Here is a 24820-nt window from a genome sequence, read left to right on the forward strand (position 1 = left end):
ACTCTTTAGACAGCTTAGATTTGATGTGCAACTACTAGAAAGACCCTTTCTGATATAGTGGGTGGTGAATATTCGATGATCTGAAGCTTCCCACCAAAGTTATGGCACAATGCGTAAAACGCGTTTTCAGCCTGAGATAAGGTCGATTCCGGAACGCCAAACATAAACATGTTCATAATTCTGGAAAAACACTTCAGACAGCTTAGATTTGATGTGCAACTGCTAGAAAGACAATTTCTGCCATTGTGGGAGGTGAAAATTCGATGTTCTGAAGCTTCCCTGCAAAGTTATGCCACAATGCAGGAAACGCGTTTTCAGATTGAGATAAGGTCGATTCCGGAACGCCAAACATAAAAATATTGATAACTTGGGAAAAACTCTTTAGACAGCTTAGATTTGATGTGCAACTGCTAGAAAGACCATTTCTGCCATTGTGGGAGGTGAAAATTCGATGTTCTGAAGCTTCCCAGCAAAGTAATGCCACAATGCAAAAAACACGTTTTCAGACTGAGATAAGGTGGGGTCCAGAACGCCAAACATAAAAATGTTGATAACTTTGGAAAAACACTTCAGACAGCTTAGATTTTATGTTGAAGAATGAGAAAAACCCTTTCTGCTATAATGGGAATTGAAAATTCGATGTTCTGAAGCGTCCCTGCAAAGTTATGCCACAATGCAGGAAACGCGTTTTCAGCCTAAGATAAGGTTGATTCCGGAAAACCAAACATAAAAGTGTTGATAACTTTGGAAAAACAATTCAAACAGCTTCGATTTGATGTGCAACTACTAGAAAGACCCTTTCTGCTATCGTGGGAGGTTAAAATTTCATGTTCTGAAGCTTCCCTGCAAAGTTATGTCACAATGCAGAAAACGCGTTTTCAGCCTCACATATGGTCAATTCCGGAACGCCAAACATAAAAATGTTGATAACTTTGGAAAAAGACTGGAGACAGCTTAGATTTGATGTGCAACTACTAGAAAGACCATTTCTGCTATAGTGGCAGGTGAAAATTTCATGTTCTGAAGCTTACCTGCAAAGTTTTGGCACAATGCGTAAAACGCGTTTTCAGCCTGAGATAATGTCGATTCCGGAACGCCAAACATAAAAATGTTGATAACTTTGGAAAGACACTTCAGACAGCTTAGATTTGATGTGCAACTACTAGAAAGACCCTTTCTGCTATAGTGGTAGGTGAAAATATCATGTTCTGAAGCTTCCCTGCAAAGTTATGGCACAATGCGTAAAACGCGTTTTCATCCTGAGATGAGGTTGATTTCAGAACGCCAAACATAAAAATGTTGATAACTCAGGAAAAACGATACAGACAGCTTAGATTTGATGTGCAACTACTAGAAAGACCCTTTCTGCTATAGTGGGAGGTGAAAATTTCATGTTCTGAAGCTTCCTTGCAAAGTTATGGCACAATGAAGAAAATGCGTGTTCAGCCTGAGATAAGGTCGATTCCGGAAAGTCAAACATAAAAATATTGATAACTTTGGAAAAACACTTCAGACAGCTTAGATTTGATGTGCAACTACTAGAAAGACCCTTTCTGCTATAGTGGGATGTTAAAATTTCATGTTCTGAAGCTTCCCTGCAAAGTTATGGCAAAATATGTAAAACGCGTTTTCAGGCTGAGATAAGGTGGGTTCCGGAACGCCAAACATAAAAATGTTGATAACTTTCGAAAAACACTTCAGACAGCTTAGATTTGATGTGCAACTATTAGAAAGACCCTTTCTGCTATAGTGGGAGGAGAAAATTTCATGTTCTGAAGCTTCCCTGCAAGTTATGCCACAATGCGTAAAACGCGTTTTCAGCCTGAGATAAGGTTGATTCCGGAACGCCAAACATAAGAATGTTGATAACTTTGGAAAAACACTTCAGACAGCTTAGATTTGACGTGCAACTACTAGAAAAACCCATTCTGCTATAGTGGGATGTTAAACTTTCATGTTCTGAAGTCTCCCTGCAAAGTTATGGCACTATCCAGAAAACGCATTTTTAGCCTGAGATAAGGTCGATTCCGGAACGCCAAACAAAAAAATGTTGATAAATTTGGAAAAACACTTCAGACAGCTTAGATTTGATGTGAAACTACTAGAAAGACCCTTTCTGCTGTTGTGGGAGGTGAAAATTTCATGTTCTGAATATTCCCTGAAAAGTTATGGCACAATGCAGAAAACGCGTTTTCAGCCTGAGATAAGGGGGGTTTCGGAACGCCAAACATAAAAATGTTGATAACTTTGGAAAAACATTTCAGACAGCTTAGATTTCATGTGCAACTACTAGAAAGACCATTTCTGCTATAGTGGGAGGTGAAAATCTCATGTTCTGAAGCTTCCCTGCAAAGTTATGGCACAATGTAGAAAACGCGTTTTCAGCTTGAGATAACGTGGGTTCCGGAACGCCAAACATAAAAATGGTGATAACTTTGGAAAAACACTTCAGACAGCTTCGATTTCATGTGCAACTACTCGAAAGACCCTTTCTGCTATAGTGGAAGGCGTACATTTCATGTTCTCAAGCTTCACTGAAAAGTTACGGCACAATGCAGAAAACGCGTTTTCAGTCTGAGATTAGGTGCGTTCCAGAATGCCAAACATAAAAATGTTGATAACTTTGGAAAAACACTTTAGACAGCTTAGATTTGATGCGCAACTACTAGAAAGACCCTTTCTGCTTTAGTGGGAGGTGAAAATTTCATGTTCTGAAGCTTCCCTGCAAAGTTATGGCACAATGCAGAAAACGCGTTTTCAGCTTGAGATGAGGTGGGTTTCGGAACGCCAAGCATAAAAATGTTGATAACTTTGGAAAAACACTTCAGACAGCTAAGATTTGATGTGCAACTACGAGAAAGACCCTTTCTGCTATAGTGGGAGGTGAAAATTTCATGTTCTGAAGCTTCCCTGGAAAGTAATTGCACAATACGTAAAACGCGTTTTCAGCCTGAGATAAGGTCGATTCCGGAACGCCAAACATAAAAATGTTGATAACTTTGGAAAAACACATCAGACAGCTTAGATTTGATGTGCAACTACTAGAAAGACCCTTTCTGCTATAGTGGGAGGTTAAAATTTCATGTTCGGAAGCTTCCATGCAAAGTTATGGCACAATGCAGAAATCCTGTTTTCAGCCTGAGATAAGGTCGATTCCGGAACGCCAAACATAAAAATGTTGATAACTTTGGAAAAACACTTCAGACAGCTTAGATTTGATGTGCAACTACTAGAAAGACCCTTTCTGCTATAGTGGGAGGTGAACATTTCATGTTCTGAAGCTTCCCTGAGAAGTTATGGCACAATGCAGAAAACGCGATTTCAGCCTGAGATAAGGTGGGTTCCGGAACGCCAAAAATAAAAATGTTGATAACTTTGGAAAAACATTCCAGACAGCTTAGATTTGATGTGCAACTACTAGAAAGACCCTTTCTGCTATAGTGGGAGGTGAACATTTCATGTTCTGAAGCTTCCCTGCAAAGTTATGGCACAATGCAGAAAACGCGTTTTCAGCCAGAGATAAGGACGATTCCGGAACGCCAAACATAAAAATGTTGATAACTCATGAAAAACTCTACAGACAGCTTAGATTTGATGTGCAACTACTAGAAATACCCTTTCTGCTATAGTGGGTGGTGAACATTTCATGTTCTGAAGCTTCCCTGGAAAGTTATTGCACAATACGTAAAACGCGTTTTCAGCCTAAGATAAGGTCGATTCCGGAACGCCAAACATAAAAATGTTGATAACTTTGGAAAAACACATCAGACAGCTTAGATTTGTTGTGCAACTACTAGAAAGACCCTTTCTGCTATAGTGGGAGGTTAAAATTTCATGTTCTGAAGCTTCCATGCAAAGTTATGGCACAATGCAGACAACGCGTTTTCAGCCTGAGATAATGTCGATTCTGCAACGCCAAACATAAAAATGTTGATAACTTTCGAAAAAAAACTTCAGACAGCTTAGATTTGATGTGCAACTACTAGAAAGACCCTTCCTGCTATAGTGGAAGGTGAAAATTTCATGTTCTGAAGCTTCCATGCAAAGTTATGGCACAATGCAGACAACGCGTTTTCAGCCTGAGATAATGTCGATTCTGGAACGCCAAACATAAAAATGTTGATAACTTTCGAAAAAAAACTTCAGACAGCTTAGATTTGATGTGCAACTACTAGAAAGACCCTTTCTGCTATAGTGGGACGTGAAAATTTCATGTTCTGAAGCTTCCCTGCAAAGCTATGGCACAATGCAGAAAACCCGTTTTCGGCCTGAGATAAGGTCGATTCCGGAACACCAAACATAAAAATGTTGATAATTTTGGAAAAACACATCAGACAGCTTAGATTTGATGTGCAACTACTAGAAAGACCCTTTCTGCTATAGTGGGAGTTGAAAATTTCATGTTCTGAAGCTTTCCTGCAAAGTTATGGCACAATGCGTAAAACGCGTTTTCAGCCTGAGATAAGGTTGATTCCGGAACGCCAAACATAAGAATGTTGATAACTTTGGAAAAACACTTCAGACAGCTTAGATTTGATGTACAACTACTAGAAAGACCCTTTCTGCTATAGTGGGAGGTGAAAATTTCATGTTCTGAAGCTTCCCTGCAAAGTTATGGCACAATGCAGAAAACGCGTTTTCAGCCTGAGATAAGGTGGGTTCCAGAACGCCAAACAAAAAAATGTTGATAACTTTGGAAAAACACTTCAGACAGCTTAGATTTGATGTGCAACTACTCGAAAGACCCTTTCTGCTATATTGGGAGGTCAAAATTTCATGTTCTGAAGCTTCCCTGCAAAGTTATGGCAGAATGCAGAAAACGCGTTTTCAGCCTGAGATAAGGTCGATTGCGGAACGCCAAACATAAAAATGTTGATAACTCAGGAAAAACTCTACAGACAGCTTAGATTTGATGTGCAACTACGAGAAATACCCTTTCTGATATAGTGGGAGGTGAAAATTTCATGTTCTGAAGCTTCCCTGCAAAGTTATGGCACGATGCAGAAAACGCGTTTTCAGCCTGAGATAAGGTGGGTTCCAGAACGCCAAACATAAAAATGTTGATAACTTTGGAAAAACACTTCAGACAGCTTAGATTTGATGTGCAAATACTAGAAAGACCCTATCTGCTATAGTGGGAGGCGAACATTTCATGTTCTGAAGCTTCCCTGAAAAGTTATTGCACAATGTGTAAAACGCGTTTTCAGCCTAAGATAAGGTCGTTTCCGGAACGCCAAACATAAAAATGTTGATAACTTTGGAAAAATACATCAGACAGCTTAGATTTGATGTGCAACTACTAGAAAGACCCTTTCTGCTATAGTGGGAGGTGAACATTTCATGTTCTGAAGCTTCCCTGCAAAGTTATGGAACAATGCGTAAAACGCGTTTTCAGCCTAAGATAACGTCGATTATGGAACGCCAAACATAAAAATGTTGATAACTTTGGAAAAACACTTCAGACAGCTTAGATTTGATCTGCAACTACTAGAAAGACCCTTTCTGCTATAGTGGGAGGTTAAAATTTCATGTTCGGAAGCTTCCATGCAAAGTTATGGCACAATGGAGACAACGCGTTTTCAGCCTGAGATAAGATCGATACTGGAACGCCAAACATAAAAATGTTGATAACTTTGGAAAAACGCATCAGACAGCTTAGAGTTGATGTGCAACTACTAGAAAGACCCTCTCTGCTATAGTGGGAGGTTAAAATTTCATGTTCGGAAGCTTCCATGCAAAGTTATGGCACAATGCAGACAACTCGTTTTCAGCCTGAGATAAGATCGATTCTGGAATGCCAAACATAAAAATGTTGATAACTTTCGAAAAACACTTCAGACAGCTTAGATTTGATGTGCAACTACTAGAAAGACCCTTTCTGCTCTAGTGGGAGGTGAACATTTCATGTTCTGAAGCTTCCCTGCAAAGTTGTGGGACAATGCAGAAAATGATTTTTCATACTGAGATAAGGTCGATTCCGGAACGCCAAACATAAAAATGTTGATAACTTTCGAAAAACGCTTCACACAGCTTAGATTTGATGTGCAACTACTAGAAAGACCCTTTCTACTATAGTGGGACGTGAAAATTTCATGTTCTGAAGCTTCCCTGCAAAGTTATGGCACAATGCAGAAAACCTGTTTTCAGCGTGAGGTAAGGTGGGTTCCGGAACGGCAAACATAAAAATGTTGATAACTTTGGAAAAACACTTCAGACAGCTTAGATTTGATGTGCAACTACTAGAAAGACCCTTTCTGCTGTAGTGGGAGGTGAAAATTTCATGTTCTGAAGCTTCCCTGCAAATTTATGGCACGATGTAGAAAACGCATTTTCAGCCTGAGATAAGGTCGATTCCGGAACACCAAACATAAAAATGTTGATAATTTTGGAAAAACACATCAGACAGCTTAGATTTGATGTGCAACTACTAGAAAAACCCTTTCTGCTATAGTGGGAGGTTAAAATTTCATGTTCGGAAGCTTCCATGCAAAGTTATGGCACAATGCAGACAATTCGTTTTCAGCCTGAGATAAGATCGATTCTGGAATGCCAAACATAAAAATGTTGATAACTTTCGAAAAACACTTCAGACAGCTTAGATTTGATGTGCAACTACTATAAAGACCCTTTCTGCTATAGTGGGAGGTGAACATTTCATGTTCTGAAGCATCCCTGCAAAGTTATGGCACAATGCAGAAAACGCTTTTTCAGGCTGGGATAAGTTGGGTTCCAGAACGCCAAACATAAAAATGTTGATAACTTTGGAAAAACACTTCAGACAGCTTAGATTTGATGTGCAACTACTAGAAAGACCCTTTCTGCTACAGTGGGAGGTGAAAATTTCATGTTCTGAAGCTTCCCTGCAAGGTTATGCCACAATGCAGGAAACGCGTTTTCAGCCTGAGATAAGGTCAATTCCGGAACGCCAAACATAAAAATATTGATAACTTTTGAAAAACAGTTCAGACAGCTTAGATTTGATGTGCAACTACTAGAAAGACCCTTTCTGCTATAGTGGGAGTTGAAAATTTCATGTTCTGAAGCTTTCCTGCAAAGTTATGGCACAATGCGTAAAACGCGTTTTCAGCCTGAGATAAGGTTGATTCCGGAACGCCAAACATAAGAATGTTGATAACTTTGGAAAAACACTTCAGACAGCTTAGATTTGATGTGCAACTACTAGAAAGACCCTTTCTGCTATAGTGGGAGGTGAAAATTTCATGTTCTGAAGCTTCCCTGCAAAGTTATGGGACAATGCAGAAAACGATTTTTCATCCTGAGATAAGGTCGATTCCGGAACGCCAAACATAAAAATGTTGATAACTTTCGAAAGACACTTCAGACAGCTTAGATTTGATGTGCAAGTACTAGAAAGACCCTTTCTGCTGTAGTGGGAGGTGAAAATTTCATGTTCTGAAGCTTCCCTGCAAAGTTATGGCACGATGTAGAAAACGCGTTTTCAACCTGAGATAAGGTGGGTTCCAGAACGCCAAACATAAAAATGTTGATAACTTTGGAAAAACACTTCAGACAGCTTAGATTTGATGTGCAAATACTAGAAAGACCCTATCTGCTATAGTGGGAGGCGAACATTTCATGTTCTGAGGCTTCCCTGAAAAGTTATGGCACGATGCAGAAAACGCGTTTTCAGCCCGAGATTAGGTGGGTTCCAGAACGCCAAACATAAAAATGTTGATAACTTTTGAAAAACACTTCAGACAGCTTAGATTTGATGTGCAACTACTAGAAAGACCCTTTCTGCTACAGTGGGAGGTGAAAATTTCATGTTCTGAAGCTTCCCTGCAAGGTTATGCCACAATGCAGAAAACGCGTTTTCAGTCTGAGATAAGGTGGGTTTCAGAACGCTAAACATAAAAATGTTCATAACTTTGGAAAAACACTTCAGACAGCTTACATTTGATGTGCAACTTCTAGAAAGACCTTTTCTGCTATAGTGGGAGGTGAACATTTCATGTTCTGAAGCTTCCCTGAAAAGTTATTGCACAATGTGTAAAACGCGTTTTCAGCCTAAGATAAGGTCGTTTCCGGAACGTCAAACATAAAAATGTTGATAACTTTGGAAAAACACATCAGACAGCTTAGATTTGATGTGCAACTACTAGAAAGACCCTTCCGGCTTTTGTGGGAGGTGAAAATTTCATGTACGGAAGCTTCCATGCAAAGTTATGGCACAATGCAGACAACGCGTTTTCAGCCTGAGAGAAGGTCGATTCTGGAACGCCAAACATAAAAATGTTGATAACTTTGGAAAAACGCATCAGACAGCTTAGAGTTGATGTGCAACTACTAGAAAGACCCTTTCTGCTATAGTGGGATGTGAAAATTTCATGTTATGAATCTTCCCTGCAAAGTTATGGCACAATGCAGAAAACCTGTTTTCAGCCTGAGATAAGGTGGGTTCCGGAACGCCAAACATAAAAATGTTGATAACTTTCGAAAAACACTTCAGACAGCTTAGATTTGATGTGCAACTACTAGAAAGACCCTTTCTGCTCTAGTGGGAGGTGAACATTTCATGTTCTGAAGCTTCCCTGCAAAGTTGTGGGACAATGCAGAAAATGATTTTTCATACTGAGATAAGGTCGATTCCGGAACGCCAATCATAAAAATGTTGATAACTTTCAAAAAACAATTCAGACAGCTTAGATTTGATGTGCAACTACTAGAAAGACCCTTTCTGCTGTAGTAGGAGGTGAAAATTTCATGTTCAGAAGATTCCCTGCAAAGTTATGGCACAATGTAGAAAACGCGTTTTCAGCCTGAGATAAGGTGGGTTCCGGAACGCCAAACATAAAAATGTTGATAACTTTGGAAAAACATTCCAGACAGCTTAGATTTGATGTGCAACTACTAGAAGGACCCTTTCTGCTATAGTGGGAGGTGAAAATGTCATGTTCTGAAGCTTCCCTGCAAAGTTATGGCACAATGCAGAAAACGCGTTTTCAGCCTGAGAAAAGGTTGATTCCCGAACGGCAAACATAAAAATGTTGATAACTTTGGAAAAACACTTCAGACAGCTTAGATTTGATCTGCAACTACTAGAAAGACCCTTTCTGCTATAGTGGGAGGTGAACATTTCATGTTCTGAAGCTTCCCTGCAAAGTTATGGCACAATGCAGACAACGCGTTTTCAGCCTGAGATATGGTCGATTCTGGAACGCCAAACATTAAAATGTTGATAACTTTCGAAAAACACTTCAGACAGCTTAGATTTGATGTGCAACTACTAGAACGACCCTTTCTGCTATAGTGGGAAGTGAACATTTCATGTTCTGAAGATTCGCTGCAAAGTTATGGCACAATGCAGAAAAAGCGTTTTCAGCCTGAGATAAGGTCGATTCAGGAACACCAAACATAAAAATGTTGAAAACTTTCGAAAAACACTTCAGACAGCTTAGATTTGATGTGCAACTACTAGAAAGACCCTTTCTGGTATAGTGGGAGGTGAACATTTCATGTTCTGAAGCTTCCCTGCAAAGTTATTGGACAATGCGTAAAACGCGTTTTCAGCCTGAGATAAGGTCGATTTTGTAACGTCAAACATAAAAATGTTGATAACTTTCGAAAAACACTTCAGACAGCTTAGATTTGATGTGCAACTACTAGAAAGACGCTTTCTGCTATAGTGGGAGGTCAAAATTTCATGTTCTGAAGCTTCCCTGGATAGTTATGGGACAATGCGTGAAACGCGTTTTCAGCCTGAGATAAGGTCGATTCCGGAACGCCAAACATAAAAATGTTGATAGCTTTGTAAAAACACATCAGACAGCTTAGATTTGATGTGCAACTACTAGAAAGACCCTTTCTGCTATAGTGGGAGTTTAAAATTTCATGTTCGGAAGCTTCCATGCAAAGTTATGGCACAATGCAGACAACGCGTTTTCAGCCTGAGATAAGGTCGATTCCGGAACGCCAAACAAAAAAATGTTGATAAATTTGGAAAAACACTTCAGACAGCTTAGATTTCATGTGCAACTACTCGAAAGACCCTTTCTGCTATATTGGGAGGTCAAAATTTCATGTTCTGAAGCTTCCCTGCAAAGTTATGGGACAATGCAGAAAACGATTTTTCATCCTGAGATAAGGTCGATTCCGGAACGCCAAACATAAAAATGTTGATAACATTCGAAAGACACTTCAGACAGCTTAGATTTGATGTGCAACTACTAGAAAGACCCTTTCTGCTGTAGTGGGAGGTGAAAATTTCTTGTTCAGAAGATTCCCTGCAAAGTTATGGCACGATGTAGAAAACGCGTTTTCAACCTGAGATAAGGTGGGTTCCGGAACGCCAAACATAAAAATGTTGATAACTTTGGAAAAACATTCCAGACAGCTTAGATTTGATGTACAACTACTAGAAAGACCCTTTCTGCTTTAGTGAGAGGTGAAAATGTCATGGTCTGAAGCTTCCCTGCAAAGTTATGGCAGAATGCAGAAAACGCGTTTTCAGCCTGAGATAAGGTCGATTCCGGAACGCCAAACATAAAAATGTTGATAACTCAGGAAAAACTCTACAGACAGCTTAGATTTGATGTGCAACTACGAGAAATACCCGTTCTGATATAGTGGGAGGTGAAAATTTCATGTTCTGAAGCTTCCCTGCAAAGTTATGGCACGATGCAGAAAACGCGTTTTCAGCCTGAGATAAGGTGGGTTCCAGAACGCCAAACATAAAAATGTTGATAACTTTGGAAAAACACTTCAGACAGCTTAGATTTGATGTGCAAATACTAGAAAGACCCTTTCTGCTATAGTGGGAGGCGAACATTTCATGTTCTGAGGCTTCCCTGAAAAGTTATGGCACAATGCAGAAAACGCGTTTTCAGCCCGAGATTAGGTGGGTTCCAGAACGCCAAACATAAAAATGTCGATAACTTTTTAAAAACACTTCAGACAGCTTAGATTTGATGTGCAACTACTAGAAAGACCCTTTCTGCTACAGTGGGAGGTGAAAATTTCATGTTCTGAAGCTTCCCTGCAAGGTTATGCCACAATGCAGAAAACGCGTTTTCAGTCTGAGATAAGGTGGGTTTCAGAACGCTAAACATAAAAATGTTCATAACTTTGGAAAAACACTTCAGACAGCTTACATTTGATGTGCAACTTCTAGAAAGACCTTTTCTGCTATAGTGGGAGGTGAACATTTCATGTTCTGAAGCTTCCCTGAAAAGTTATTGCACAATGTGTAAAACGCGTTTTCAGCCTAAGATAAGGTCGTTTCCGGAACGCCAAACACAAAAATGTTGATAACTTTGGAAAAACACATCAGACCGCTTAGATTTGATGTGCAACTACTAGAAAGACCCTTCCGGCTATTGTGGGAGGTGAAAATTTCATGTCCTGAAGCTTCCCTGCAAAGTTATTGCACAATGCAGAAAACGCGTTTTCAGCCTGAGATAAGGTCGATTCCGGAACGCCAAACAGAAAAATGTAGATAACTCAGGAAAAACTCTACAGACAACTTAGATTTGATGTGCAACTACGCGAAATACCCTTTCTGCTCAAGTGGGAGGCGAAAATTTCATGTTCTAAAGCTTCCCTGCAAAGCTATGGCACAATGCAGAAAACCCGTTTTCGGCCTGAGATAAGGTCGATTCCGGAACACCAAACATAAAAATGTTGATAATTTTGGAAAAACACATCAGACAGCTTAGATTTGATGTGCAACTACTAGAAAGACCCTTTCTGCTATAGTGGGAGGTTAAAATTTCATGTTCGGAAGCTTCCATGCAAAGTTATGGCACAATGCAGACAATTCGTTTTCAGCCTGAGATAAGATCGATTCTGGAATGCCAAACATAAAAATGTTGATAACTTTCGAAAAACACTTCAGACAGCTTAGATTTGATGTGCAACTACTAGAAAGACCCTTTCTGCTATAGTGGGAGGTGAACATTTCATGTTCTGAAGCATCCCTGCAAAGTTATGGCACAATGCAGAAAACGCTTTTTCAGGCTGGGATGAGTTGGGTTCCAGAACGCCAAACATAAAAATGTTGATAACTTTGGAAAAACACTTCAGACAGCTTAGATTTGATGTGCAAATACTAGAAAGACCCTATCTGCTACAGTGGGAGGTGAAAATTTCATGTTCTGAGGCTTCCCTGAAAAGTTATGGCACAATGCAGAAAACGCGTTTTCAGCCTGAGATTAGGTGGGTTCCAGAACGCCAAACATAAAAATGTTGATAACTTTTGAAAAACTCTTCAGACAGCTTAGATTTGATGTGCAACTACTAGAAAGACCCTTTCTGCTACAGTGGGAGGTGAAAATTTCATGTTCTGAAGCTTCCCTGCAAGGTTATGCCACAATGCAGAAAACGCGTTTTCAGCCTGAGATAAGGTGGGTTCCAGAACGCCAAACAAAAAAATGTTGATAACTTTGGAAAAACACTTCAGACAGCTTAGATTTGATGTGCAACTACTCGAAAGACCCTTTCTGCTATATTGGGAGGTCAAAATTTCATGTTCTGAAGCTTCCCTGCAAAGTTATGGCACAATGCAGAAAACGATTTTTTATCCTGAGATAAGGTCGATTCCGGAACGCCAAACATAAAAATGTTGATAACTTTCGAAAGACACTTCAGACAGCTTAGATTTGATGTGCAACTACTAGAAAGACCCTTTCTGCTGTAGTGGGAGGTGAAAATTTCATGTTCAGAAGATTCCCTGCAAAGTTATGGCACGATGTAGAAAACGCGTTTTCAACCTGAGATAAGGTGGGTTCCGGAACGCCAAACATAAAAATGTTGATAACTTTGGAAAAACATTCCAGACAGCTTAGATTTGATGTACAACTACTAGAAAGACCCTTTCTGCTTTAGTGAGAGGTGAAAATGTCATCGTCTGAAGCTTCCCTGCAAAGTTATGGCAGAATGCAGAAAACGCGTTTTCAGCCTGAGATAAGGTCGATTCCGGAACGCCAAACATAAAAATGTTGATAACTCAGGAAAAACTCTACAGACAGCTTAGATTTGATGTGCAACTACGAGAAATACCCTTTCTGATATAGTGGGAGGTGAAAATTTCATGTTCTGAAGCTTCCCTGCAAAGTTATGGCACGATGCAGAAAACGCGTTTTCAGCCTGAGATAAGGTGGGTTCCAGAACGCCAAACATAAAAATGTTGATAACTTTGGAAAAACACTTCAGACAGCTTAGATTTGATGTGCAAATACTAGAAAGACCCTTTCTGCTACAGTGGGAGGTGAAAATTTCATGTTCTGAAGCTTCCCTGCAAGGTTATGCCACAATGCAGAAAACGCGTTTTCAGTCTGAGATAAGGTGGGTTTCAGAACGCTAAACATAAAAATGTTCATAACTTTGGAAAAACACTTCAGACAGCTTACATTTGATGTGCAACTTCTAGAAAGACCTTTTCTGCTATAGTGGGAGGTGAACATTTCATGTTCTGAAGCTTCCCTGAAAAGTTATTGCACAATGTGTAAAACGCGTTTTCAGCCTAAGATAAGGTCGTTTCCGGAACGTCAAACATAAAAATGTTGATAACTTTGGAAAAACACATCAGACAGCTTAGATTTGATGTGCAACTACTAGAAAGACCCTTCCGGCTATTGTGGGAGGTGAAAATTTCATGTCCTGAAGCTTCCCTGCAAAGTTATGGCACAATGCAGAAAACGCGTTTTCAGCATGAGATTAGGTGGGTTCCGGAACGCCAAACATAAAAATGTTGATAACTTTGGAAAAACACTTCAGACAGCTTAGATTTGATGTGCAACTACGAGAAAGACCCTTTCTGCTACACTGGGAGGTGAAAATTTCATGTACGGAAGCTTCCATGCAAAGTTATGGCACAATGCAGACAACGCGTTTTCAGCCTGAGATAATGTCGATTCTGGAACGCCAAACATAAAAATGTTGATAACTTACGAAAAACACATCAGACAGCTTAGATTTGATGTGCAACTACTAGAAACACCCTTTCTGCTATAGTGGGAGGTGAAAATTTCATATTCTGAAGCTTCCCTGCAAAGTTATGGCACAATGCAGAAAACGCGTTTTCAGCCTGAGATAAGGTCGATTCCGGAACGCCAAACAAAAAAATGTTGATAAATTTGGAAAAACACTTCAGACAGCTTAGATTTCATGTGCAACTACTAGAAAGACCATTTCTGCTATAGTGGGAGGTGAAAATCTCATGTTCTGAAGCTTCACTGAAAAGTTACGGCACAATGCAGAAAACGCGTTTTCAGTCTGAGATTAGGTGGGTTTCGGAACGCCAAACATAAAAATGTTGATAACTTTGGAAAAACACTTCAGACAGCTTAGATTTGATGTGCAACTACGAGAAAGACCCTTTCTGCTATAGTGGGAGGTGAAAATTTCATGTTCTGAAGCTTCCCTGATAAGTTATTGCACAATACGTAAAACGCGTTTTCAGCCTGAGATAAGGTCGATTCCGGAACACCAAACATAAAAATGTTGATAACTTTGGAAAAACACATCAGACAGCTTAGATTTGATGTGCAACTACTAGAAAGACCCTTTCTGCTATAGTGGGAGGTTAAAATTTCATGTTCGGATGCTTCCATGCAAAGTTATGGCACAATGCAGACAACTCATTTTCAGTCTGAGATAAGATCGATTCTGGAATGCCAAACATAAAAATGTTGATAACTTTCGAAAAACGCTTCAGACAGCTTAGATTTGATGTGCAACTACTAGAAAGACCCTTTCTGCTATAGAGGGTCGTGAAAATTTCATGTTCTGAAGCTTCCCTGCAAAGTTATGGCACAATGCAGAAAACCTGTTTTCAGCCTGAGATAAGGTGGGTTCCGGAACGCCAAACATAAAAATGTTGATAACTTTCGAAAAACACTTCAGACAGCTTAGATTTGATGTGCATCTACTAGAAAGACCCTTTCTGCTATATTGGGAGGTCAAAATTTCATGTTCTGAAGCTTCCCTGCAAAGTTATGGCACAATGCAGAAAACGCGTTTTCAGCCTGAGATAAGGTCGATTCCGGAACGCCAAACATAAAAATGTTGATAACTTTGGAAAAACACTTCACACAGCTTAGATTTGATGTGCAACTACTAGAAAGACCCTTTCTGCTATAGTGGGAGGTGAAAATTTCATGTTCTGAAGCTTCCCTGCAAAGTTATGGCACAATGCAGAAAACGCGTTTTCAGCCTGAGAAAAGGTTGATTCCCGAACGGCAAACATAAAAATGTTGATAACTTTGGAAAAACACTTCAGACAGCTTAGATTTGATCTGCAACTACTAGAAAGACCCTTTCTGCTATAGTGGGAGGTGAACATTTCATGTTCTGAAGCTTCCCTGCAAAGTTATGGCACAATGCAGACAACGCGTTTTCAGCCTGAGATTAGGTCGATTCTGGAACGCCAAACATTAAAATGTTGATAACTTTCGAAAAACACTTCAGACAGCTTAGATTTGATGTGCAACTACTAGAAAGACCCTTTCTGCTATAGTGGGAAGTGAACATTTCATGTTCTGAAGATTCGCTGCAAAGTTATGGCACAATGCAGAAAAAGCGTTTTCAGCCTGAGATAAGGTCGATTCAGGAACACCAAACATAAAAATGTTGAAAACTTTCGAAAAACATTTCAGACAGCTTAGATTTGATGTGCAACTACTAGAAAGACCCTTTCTGGTATAGTGGGAGGTGAACATTTCATGTTCTGAAGCTTCCCTGCAAAGTTATTGGACAATGCGTAAAACGCGTTTTCAGCCTGAGATAAGGTCGATTTTGTAACGCCAAACATAAAAATGTTGATAACTTTCGAAAAACACTTCAGACAGCTTAGATTTGATGTGCAACTACTAGAAAGACGCTTTCTGCTATAGTGGGAGGTCAAAATTTCATGTTCTGAAGCTTCCCTGGATAGTTATGGGACAATGCGTGAAACGCGTTTTCAGCCTGAGATAAGGTCGATTCCGGAACGCCAAACATAAAAATGTTGATAGCTTTGTAAAAACACATCAGACAGCTTAGATTTGATGTGCAACTACTAGAAAGACCCTTTCTGCTATAGTGGGAGTTTAAAATTTCATGTTCGGAAGCTTCCATGCAAAGTTATGGCACAATGCAGACAACGCGTTTTCAGCCTGAGATAATGTCGATTCTGGAACGCCAAACATAAAAATGTTAATAACTTACGAAAAACACATCAGACAGCTTAGATTTGATGTGCAACTACTAGAAAGACCCTTTCTGCTATAGTGAGAGGTGAAAATTTCATGTTCTGAAGCTTCCCTGGAAAGTTATGGCACAATGCAGAAAACGCGTTTTCAGCTTGAGATGAGGTGGGTTTCGGAACGCCAAACATAAAAATGTTGATAACTTTGGAAAAACACTTCAGACAGCTTAGATTTGATGTGCAACTACGAGAAAGACCCTTTCTGCTATAGTGGGAGGTGAAAATTTCATGTTCTGAAGCTTCCCTGGAAAGTTATTGCACAATACGTAAAACGCGTTTTCAGCCTGAGATAAGGTCGATTCCGGAACGCCAAACATAAAAATTTTGATAACTTTGGAAAAACACATCAGACAGCTTAGATTTGATGTGCAACTACTAGAAAGACCCTTTCTGCTATAGTGGGAGGTTAAAATTTCATGTTCGGAAGCTTCCATGCAAAGTTATGGCACAATGCAGACAACTCGTTTTCAGTCTGAGATAAGATCGATTCTGGAATGCCAAACATAAAAATGTTGATAACTTTCGAAAAACGCTTCAGACAGCTTAGATTTGATGTGCAACTACTAGAAAGACCCTATCTGCTATAGATGGTCGTGAAAATTTCATGTTCTGAAGCTTCCCTGCAAAGTTATGGCACAATGCAGAAAACCTGTTTTCAGCCTGAGATAAGGTCGATTCCGGAACGCCAAACATAAAAATGTTGATAACTTTCGAAAAACACTTCAGACAGCTTAGATTTGATGTGCAACTACTCAAAAGATCCTTTCTGCTATAGTGGGAGTCAAACATTTCATGTTCTGAAGCTTTCCTGCAAAGTTATGGCACAATGCAGAAAACGCGTTTTCAGCCTGAGATAAGGTCGATTCCGGAACGCCAAACATAAAAATGTTGATAACTTTGGAAAAACACTTCAGACAGCTTAGATTTGATGTGCAACTACTAGAAAGACCCTTTCTGCTACAGTGGAAGTTTAAAATTTCATGTTCTGAAGCTTCCTTGCAAAGTTATGGCACAATGCGGAAAAAAAGGTTTTCAGCCTGAGATAAAGTCGGTTCCGGAACGCCAAACATAAACATGTTCATAATTCTGGAAGAACACTTCAGACAGCTTAGATTTGATGTGCAACTACTAGAAAGACCCTTTCTGCTATAGTGGGAGGTGAAAATTTCATATTAGGCAGCATTCCTGCAAAGTTATGGCACAATGCAGAAAACACGTCTTCAGCCTGAGATAAGATAGATTGTGGTACGCCAAACATAAAAATGTTGATAACTTTGGAAAAACACTTCATACTGCTTAGATTTGATGTGCAACTACTAGAAAGACCCTTTCTGATATAGTGGGTGGTGAATATTCGATGATCTGAAGCTTCCCTGCAAAGTTATGGCACCATGCGTAAAACGCGTTTTCAGCCTGAGATAAGGTCGATTCCGGAACGCCAAACATAAACATGTTCATAATTCTGGAAGAACACTTCAGACAGCTTAGATTTGATGTGCAACTACTAGAAAGACCCTTTCTGCTATAGTGGGAAATGAACATTTCATGTTCTGAAGCTTCGCTGCAAAGTTCTGGCACAATGTGTAAAATTCGTTTTCAGCCTGAGATGAGGTTGATTTCAGTACGGCAAACATAAAAATGTTGCTAACTTTGGAAAAACACTTCAGACAGCTTAGATTTGATGTGCAACTACTAGAAAAACCCTTTCTGCTATAGTGGGAGGTTAAAATTTCATGTTCTGAAGCTTCGCTGCAAAGTTATGGCACAATGCAGAAAACCTGTTTTCAGCCTGAGATAAGGTGGGTTCCGGAACGCCAAACATAAAAATGTTGATAACTTTGGAAAAACATTTCAGACAGCTTAGATTTGTTGAGCAACTACTAGAAAGACCCTTACTGCTACAGTGGGAGGTGAAAATTTCATGTTCTGAAGCTTCCCTGCAAAGTTATGCCACAATGCAGGAAACGCGTTTTCATCCTGAGATAAGGTCGATTCCGGACGGCCAAACAAAAAAATATTGATAACTTTGGAAAAACACGTCAGACAGCTTAGATTTGATGTGCAACTACTAGAAAGACCCTTTCTGCTATAGTGGGAGGTCAAAATTTAATTTTCTGAAGCTTCCCTGGACAGTTATGGCACAATGCAGAAAACGATTTTTCATCCAAAGATAAGGTCGATTCCGGAACGCCAAACATAAAAATGTTGTTAACTTTCGAAAAACACTTCAGACAGCTTAGATTTGATGTGCAACTACTAGAAAGAACCTTTCTGCTGTAGTGGGAGGTGAAAATTTCATGTTCTGAAGCTTCCTTGCAAAGTTATCGCACAATGCAGAAAATGCGTTTTCAGCCTGAGATAAGGTTGATTCCGGAACGCCAAACATAAAAATGTCGATAACTTTGGAAAAACACTTCAGACAGCTTATATTTTATGTGCAACTACTAGAAGGACCCTTTCTGCTATAGTGGCAGGTTAAAATTTCATGTTCTGAAGCTTCCCATCAAAGTTATGGCACAATGCAGAAAACGCGTTTTCAGCCTGAGATAAGGTCGATTCCGGAACGCCAAACATAAAAATGTTGATAACTTTGGAAAAACACTTCAGACAGCTTAGATTTGATGTGCAACTACTAGAAAGACCCTTTCTGCTATAGTGGGATGTGAAAATGTCATGTTCTGAAGCTTACCTGCAAAGTTATGGCACAAGGCAGAAAACGCGTTTTCAGCCTGAGATATGGTGGGTTCCGGCACGCCAAACAAAAGAATGTTGATAACTTTCGAAAAACACATCAGACAGCTTAGATTTGATGTGCAACTACTAGAAGGACCCTTTCTGCTATAGTGGCAGGTTAAAATTTCATGTTCTGAAGCTTCACTGAAAAGTTACGGCACAATGCAGAAAACGCGTTTTCAGTCTGAGATAAGGTCGATTCAGGAACGGCAAACATAAAAATATGATTGCTTTGGAAAAACACTTCAGACAGCTTAGATTTGATGCGCAACTACTAGAAAGACCCTTTCTGCTATAGTGGGAGTTGAAAATTTCATGTTCTGAAGCTTTATGCAAAGTTATGGCACAATGCGTAAAACGCGTTTTCAGCCTAAGATAAGGTTGATTCCGGAACGCCAAACATGAAAATGTTGATAACTTTGGAAAAACACTTCAGACAGCTTAGATTTGATGTGCAACTACAAGACAGACCCTTTCTGCAATAGTGGGAGGTTAAAATTTCATATTCTGAAGTTTCCTGCAAAGTTATGGCACAATGAAGAAAACGCGTCTTCAGCCTGAGATAAGGTCGATTCCGGAACGCCAAACATAAGAATGTTGATAACTTTGGAAAAACACTTCAGACAGGTTAGATTTGATGTGCAACTACTCGAAGGATCCTTTCTGCTATAGTGGGAGGTGAAAATTTCATGTTCTAAATCTTTATGCAAAGTTATGGCACAATGCGTAAAACGCGTTTTCAGGGTGAGATAAGGTGGGTTCCCGAAGACCAATAATAAAAATGTTGAAAACTTTGGAAAAACACTTCAGACTGCTTAGATTTCACGAGAAAGTACTAGAAAGACGCTTTCTGCTATAGTGGGAGGTGAAGACTTCATGTTCTGAAGCTTCCCTGCAAAGTTATGGCACAATGCAGAAAACGCGTTTTCAGCCTAAGATAAGGTGGGTTCTAGAACGCCAAACATAAAAATGTTGATAACTTTGGAAAAACACTTCAGACAGCTTAGATTTAATCTGCAACTACTAGAAAGACCCTTTTTGCTATAGTGGGAGGTGAAGATTTCATGTTCTGAAGCTTCCCTTCAAAGTTATGGCACAATGCAGAAAAGGCGTTTTCAGCCTGAGTTAAGGTGGGTTCCAGAACGCCAAAAATAAAAATGTTGAAAACTTTGGAAAAACACTTCAGACAACTTAGATTTCAAGAGAAAATACTAGAAAACGCTTTCTGCTATAGTGGGAGGTGAAAATTTCATGTTCTGAAGCTTCCCTGCAAAGTTTTGGCACAATGCATAAAACGCGTTGTCAGCCTGAGATAAGTTTGATTCCGGAACACCAAACATAAGAATGTTGATAACTTTGGAAAAACACTTCAGACAGCTTAGATTTGATGTGCAACTACTAGAAAGACCCTTTCTGCTATAGCGGGAGGTGAAAATTTCATGTTCTGAAGCTTTATGCAAAGTTATGGCACAATGCGTAAAACGCGTTTTCAGGGTGAGATAAGGTGGGTTCCCGAAGACCAATAATAAAAATGTTGAAAACTTTGGAAAAACACTTCAGACTGCTTAGATTTCACGAGAAAGTACTAGAAAGACGCTTTCTGCTATAGTGGGAGGTGAAGACTTCATGTTCTGAAGCTTCCCTGCAAAGTTATGGCACAATGCAGAAAACGCGTTTTCAGCCTAAGATAAGGTGGGTTCTAGAACGCCAAACATAAAAATGTTGATAACTTTGGAAAAACACTTCAGACAGCTTAGATTTAATCTGCAACTACTAGAAAGACCCTTTTTGCTATAGTGGGAGGTGAAGATTTCATGTTCTGAAGCTTCCCTTCAAAGTTATGGCACAATGCAGAAAAGGCGTTTTCAGCCTGAGTTAAGGTGGGTTCCAGAACGCCAAAAATAAAAATGTTGAAAACTTTGGAAAAACACTTCAGACAACTTAGATTTCACGAGAAAATACTAGAAAACGCTTTCTGCTATAGTGGGAGGTGAAAATTTCATGTTCTGAAGCTTCCCTGCAAAGTTTTGGCACAATGCATAAAACGCGTTGTCAGCCTGAGATAAGTTTGATTCCGGAACACCAAACATAAGAATGTTGATAACTTTGGAAAAACACTTCAGACAGCTTAGATTTGATGTGCAACTACTAGAAAGACCCTTTCTGCTATAGCGGGAGGTGAAAATTTCATGTTCTGAAGCTTTATGCAAAGTTATGGCACAATGCGTAAAACGCGTTTTCAGCCTGAGATAAGGTCGATTCCGGAACGCCAAACACAAAAATATTGATAACTTTGGAAAAACACTTCAGACAGCTTAGATTTAATCTGCTACTACTAGAAAGCCCCTTTCTGCTATAGTGTGAGGTGAAAATTTCATGTTCTAAAGCTATATGCCAAGTTATAGCACAATGCGTAAAACGCGTTTTCAGCCTGAGATAAGGTTGATTCCGGAACGCCAAACATAAGAATGTTGATAACTTTGGAAAAACACTTCAGACAGCTTAGATTTCACGAGAAAGTACTATAAAGACGCTTTCTGGTATAGTGGGAGGCGAACATTTCATGTTCTGAAGCTTCCCTGAAAAGTTATGGCACAATGCAGACAACGTGTTTTCAGAATGAGATAAGGTGTGTTCCAGAACGCCAAACATAAAAATGTTGATAACTTTGGAAAAACACTTCAGACAGCTTAGATTTGATGTGCAACTACTAGAAAGACCCTTTCTGCTCCAGTGGGAGTTGAAAATTTCATGTTCTGAAGCTTCCCTGCAAAGTTATGGCACAATGCAGAAAACGCGTTTTCAGCCTGAGATAAGGTCGATTCAGGAACGCCAAACATAAAAATGTTGATAACTTTGGAAAAAAACTTCAAACAGCTTAGATTTGATGTGCAACTACTAGAAAGACCCTTTCTGCTATAGTGGGAGCTGAAAATTTCATGTTCTGGAGCTTACCTACAAAGTTTTGGCACAATGCAGAAAACGCGTTTTCATCCCCAGATAATGTCGATTCCGGAACGCCAAACATCAAAATGTTGATAACTTTGGAAAAACACTTCAGACAGCTTAGATTTGATGTGCAACTACTAGAAAGACCCTTTCTGCTATAGTGGGATGTTTAAATGTCATGTTCTGAAGCTTCCCTGCAAAGTTATGGCACAATGCAGAAAACACGTTTTCAGCCTGAGATAAGGTTGATTTCAGAACGCCAAACATATAAATGTTGAGAACTTTGGAAAAACACTTCAGACTGCTAAGATTTGATGTGCAACTACTAGAAAGGCCCATTCTGCTATAGTGGGAGGTTAAAATTTCATGTTCTGAAGCTTCCCTGCAAAGTTATGGCACAATGCAGAAAACGCGTTTTCAGGCTGAGATAAGGTCGATTCAGGAACGCCAAATATAAAAATGTTGAAAACTTTCGAAAAACACTTCAGACAGCTTATATTTGATGTGCAAGTAGGAGAAAGACCCTTTCTGCTTTTGTGGGAATTGAAAATCTCATTTTCTGAAGCTTTCCTGCAAAGTTAGGGTACAATGCGTAAATCACGTTTTCAGCCTGAGATAAGGTTGATTTCGGAACGCCAAACATGAAAAAGTTGATAACTTTGGAAAAAAAACTTCAAACAGCTTAGATTTGATGTGCAACTACTAGAAAGACCCTTTCTGCTATAGTGGGAGCTGAAAATTTCATGTTCTGGAGCTTACCTACAAAGTTTTGGCACAATGCAGGAAACGCGTTTTCAGCCTGAGAAAAGCTCGATTCCGGAACGCCAAACATAAGAATGTTGATAACTTTGGAAAAACCCTTCAAACAGCTTAGAGTTGATGTGCAACTACTAGAAGGACCCTTTCTGTTATAGTGGGAGGTGAAAATTCCATGTACTCAAGCTCCCTTGAAAAGTTAAGGCACAATGCAGAAAACGGGTTTTCAGCCTGAGATAAGGTGGGTTCCAGAACGCCAAAGATAAAAAAAAATTGATAACTTTGGAAAAACACTTCAGACAGCTTAGATTTGATGTGCAACTACTAGAAAGACCCTTTCTGCTATGGTGGGAGGTTAAAATTTCATGTTCTGAAGCCTCCCTGCAAAGTTATGGCACAATGCAGAAAACGCGTTTTCAGCTTGAGATAAGGTGTGTTACGGAACGCCAAACATAAAAATGTTGATAACTTTGGAAAAACACATCAGACAGCTTAGATTTGATGTGCAACTACTAGAAAGACCCTTTCTGGTATAGTGGGAGGTTAAAATTTCATGTTCTGAAGCTTCCCTGCAAAGTTATGGCACAATGCAGAAAACGCGTTTTCAGCCTGAGATAAGGTGGGTTCCGGAACGCCAAACGTAAAAATGTTGATCACTTTGGAACAACACTTCAGACAGCTTAGATTTGATGTGCAGCTACTAGAAAGACCCTTTCTGCTATAGTGGGAGGTGAAAATTTCATGTTCTAAAGGTTCCCTGCAAAGTTATGGCACAATGCGTAAAACGCGTTTTCTGCCTGAGATAAGGTAGATTCCGGAACGCCATACATAAAAATGTTGATAACTTTGGAAAAACAAATCAGACAGCTTAGATTTGATGTGCAACTACTAGAAAGACCCTTTCTGCTATAGTGGGAGGTTAAAATTTCATGTTCGGAAGCTTCCATGCAATGTTATGGCACAATGCAGACAACGCGTTTTCAGCCTGAGATAAGGTCGATTCTGGAACGCCGAACATAAAAATGTTGATAACTTCCGAAAAACACTTCAGACAGCTTAGATTTGATGTGCATCTACTAGAAAGACCCTTTCTGCAATAGTGGGAGGTGAACATTTCATGTTCTGAAGCTTCCATGCAAAGTTATGGCACAATGCGTAAAACGCGTTTTCAGCCTGAGATAAGGTTGATTCCGGAACGCCAAACATAAAAATGTTGATAACTTTGGAAAAACATTTCAGACAGCTTAGATTTGATGTGCAACTTCTAGAAAGACCCTTTCTGCTATAGTGGGAGGTGAAAATGTCATGTTCTGAAGATTCCCTGCAAAGTTATGGCACAATGCAGAAAACGCGTTTTCAGTCTGAGATAAGGTTGATTCCGGAACGCCAAACATAAAAATGTTGATAACTTTGGAAAAACACTTCAGACAACTTAGATTTGATGTGCAACTACCAGAAAGACCCTTTCTGCTATAGTGGGTGGTGAAAATTTCATTTTCTGAATCTTCCCTGCAAAGTCATGGCACAATGCAGAAAACGCGTTTTCAGCCTGAGATAAGGTTGATTCCGGAACGCCAAACATAAAAATGTTGATAACTTTGGAAAAACACTTCAGACAGCTTAGATTTGATTGGCAACTACTAGAAAGACCCTTTCTGCTATAGTGGGAGGTGAACATTTCATGTTCTGAAGCTTCCCTGCAAAGTTATTGCACAATGCGTAAAACGCGTTTTCAGCCTAAGATAAGGTCGATTCCGGAATGCCAAACATAAAAATGTTGATAACTTTGGAAAAACACATCAGACAGCTTAGGTTTGATGAGCAAATACTAGAAAGACCCTTTCTGGGGTTCGCTACTGAGCAGGCTATGGCGTAAGTCGTGTTTTTCCTCGGCTCCTCCACTTTGCATATTTAGATAAAATACATATCTCCACCATTTAATACAATACAAAAAAGTGGCAGACAAGATTGTCAAAGGCAAGAAAAAGTTGCCCGCTGAGTCGGACTTGCACTTGAGAGATGAAGAGGAGCGCCACTCTGACGAGCTAGCCAGGGTTAGCCCACAGGGCTCGCCGGCTCATGAGGCCACGTCGCAAAATACTTCGTCATCTATACTTGAAGCAATTAGACAGATGGACAAAAAGATGGACAACAGATTCGATGGATTGATGTTGTCAC

At 39.7% G+C, this 24820-nt stretch overlaps 1 protein-coding gene across 1 annotated transcript in view; it reads right to left on the reverse strand.

The window, feature by feature from the left end:
- Positions 1-24751, reverse strand: part of LOC128746705 (histone H1.2-like) — a 96838-nt gene extending 72087 nt beyond the window's left edge. Inside the window, exon 1 of the mRNA XM_053843935.1 lies at positions 24707-24751. Within this exon, the coding sequence (XP_053699910.1) occupies positions 24707-24751 (45 nt within the window). The remainder of the gene's footprint in view (positions 1-24706) is intronic.
- Positions 24752-24820: the final 69 nt, after the last annotated feature.

Source organism: Synchiropus splendidus, chromosome 15 (assembly GCF_027744825.2).
Source record: "Synchiropus splendidus isolate RoL2022-P1 chromosome 15, RoL_Sspl_1.0, whole genome shotgun sequence".
Taxonomy (NCBI): Eukaryota; Metazoa; Chordata; class Actinopteri; order Syngnathiformes; family Callionymidae; genus Synchiropus; species Synchiropus splendidus.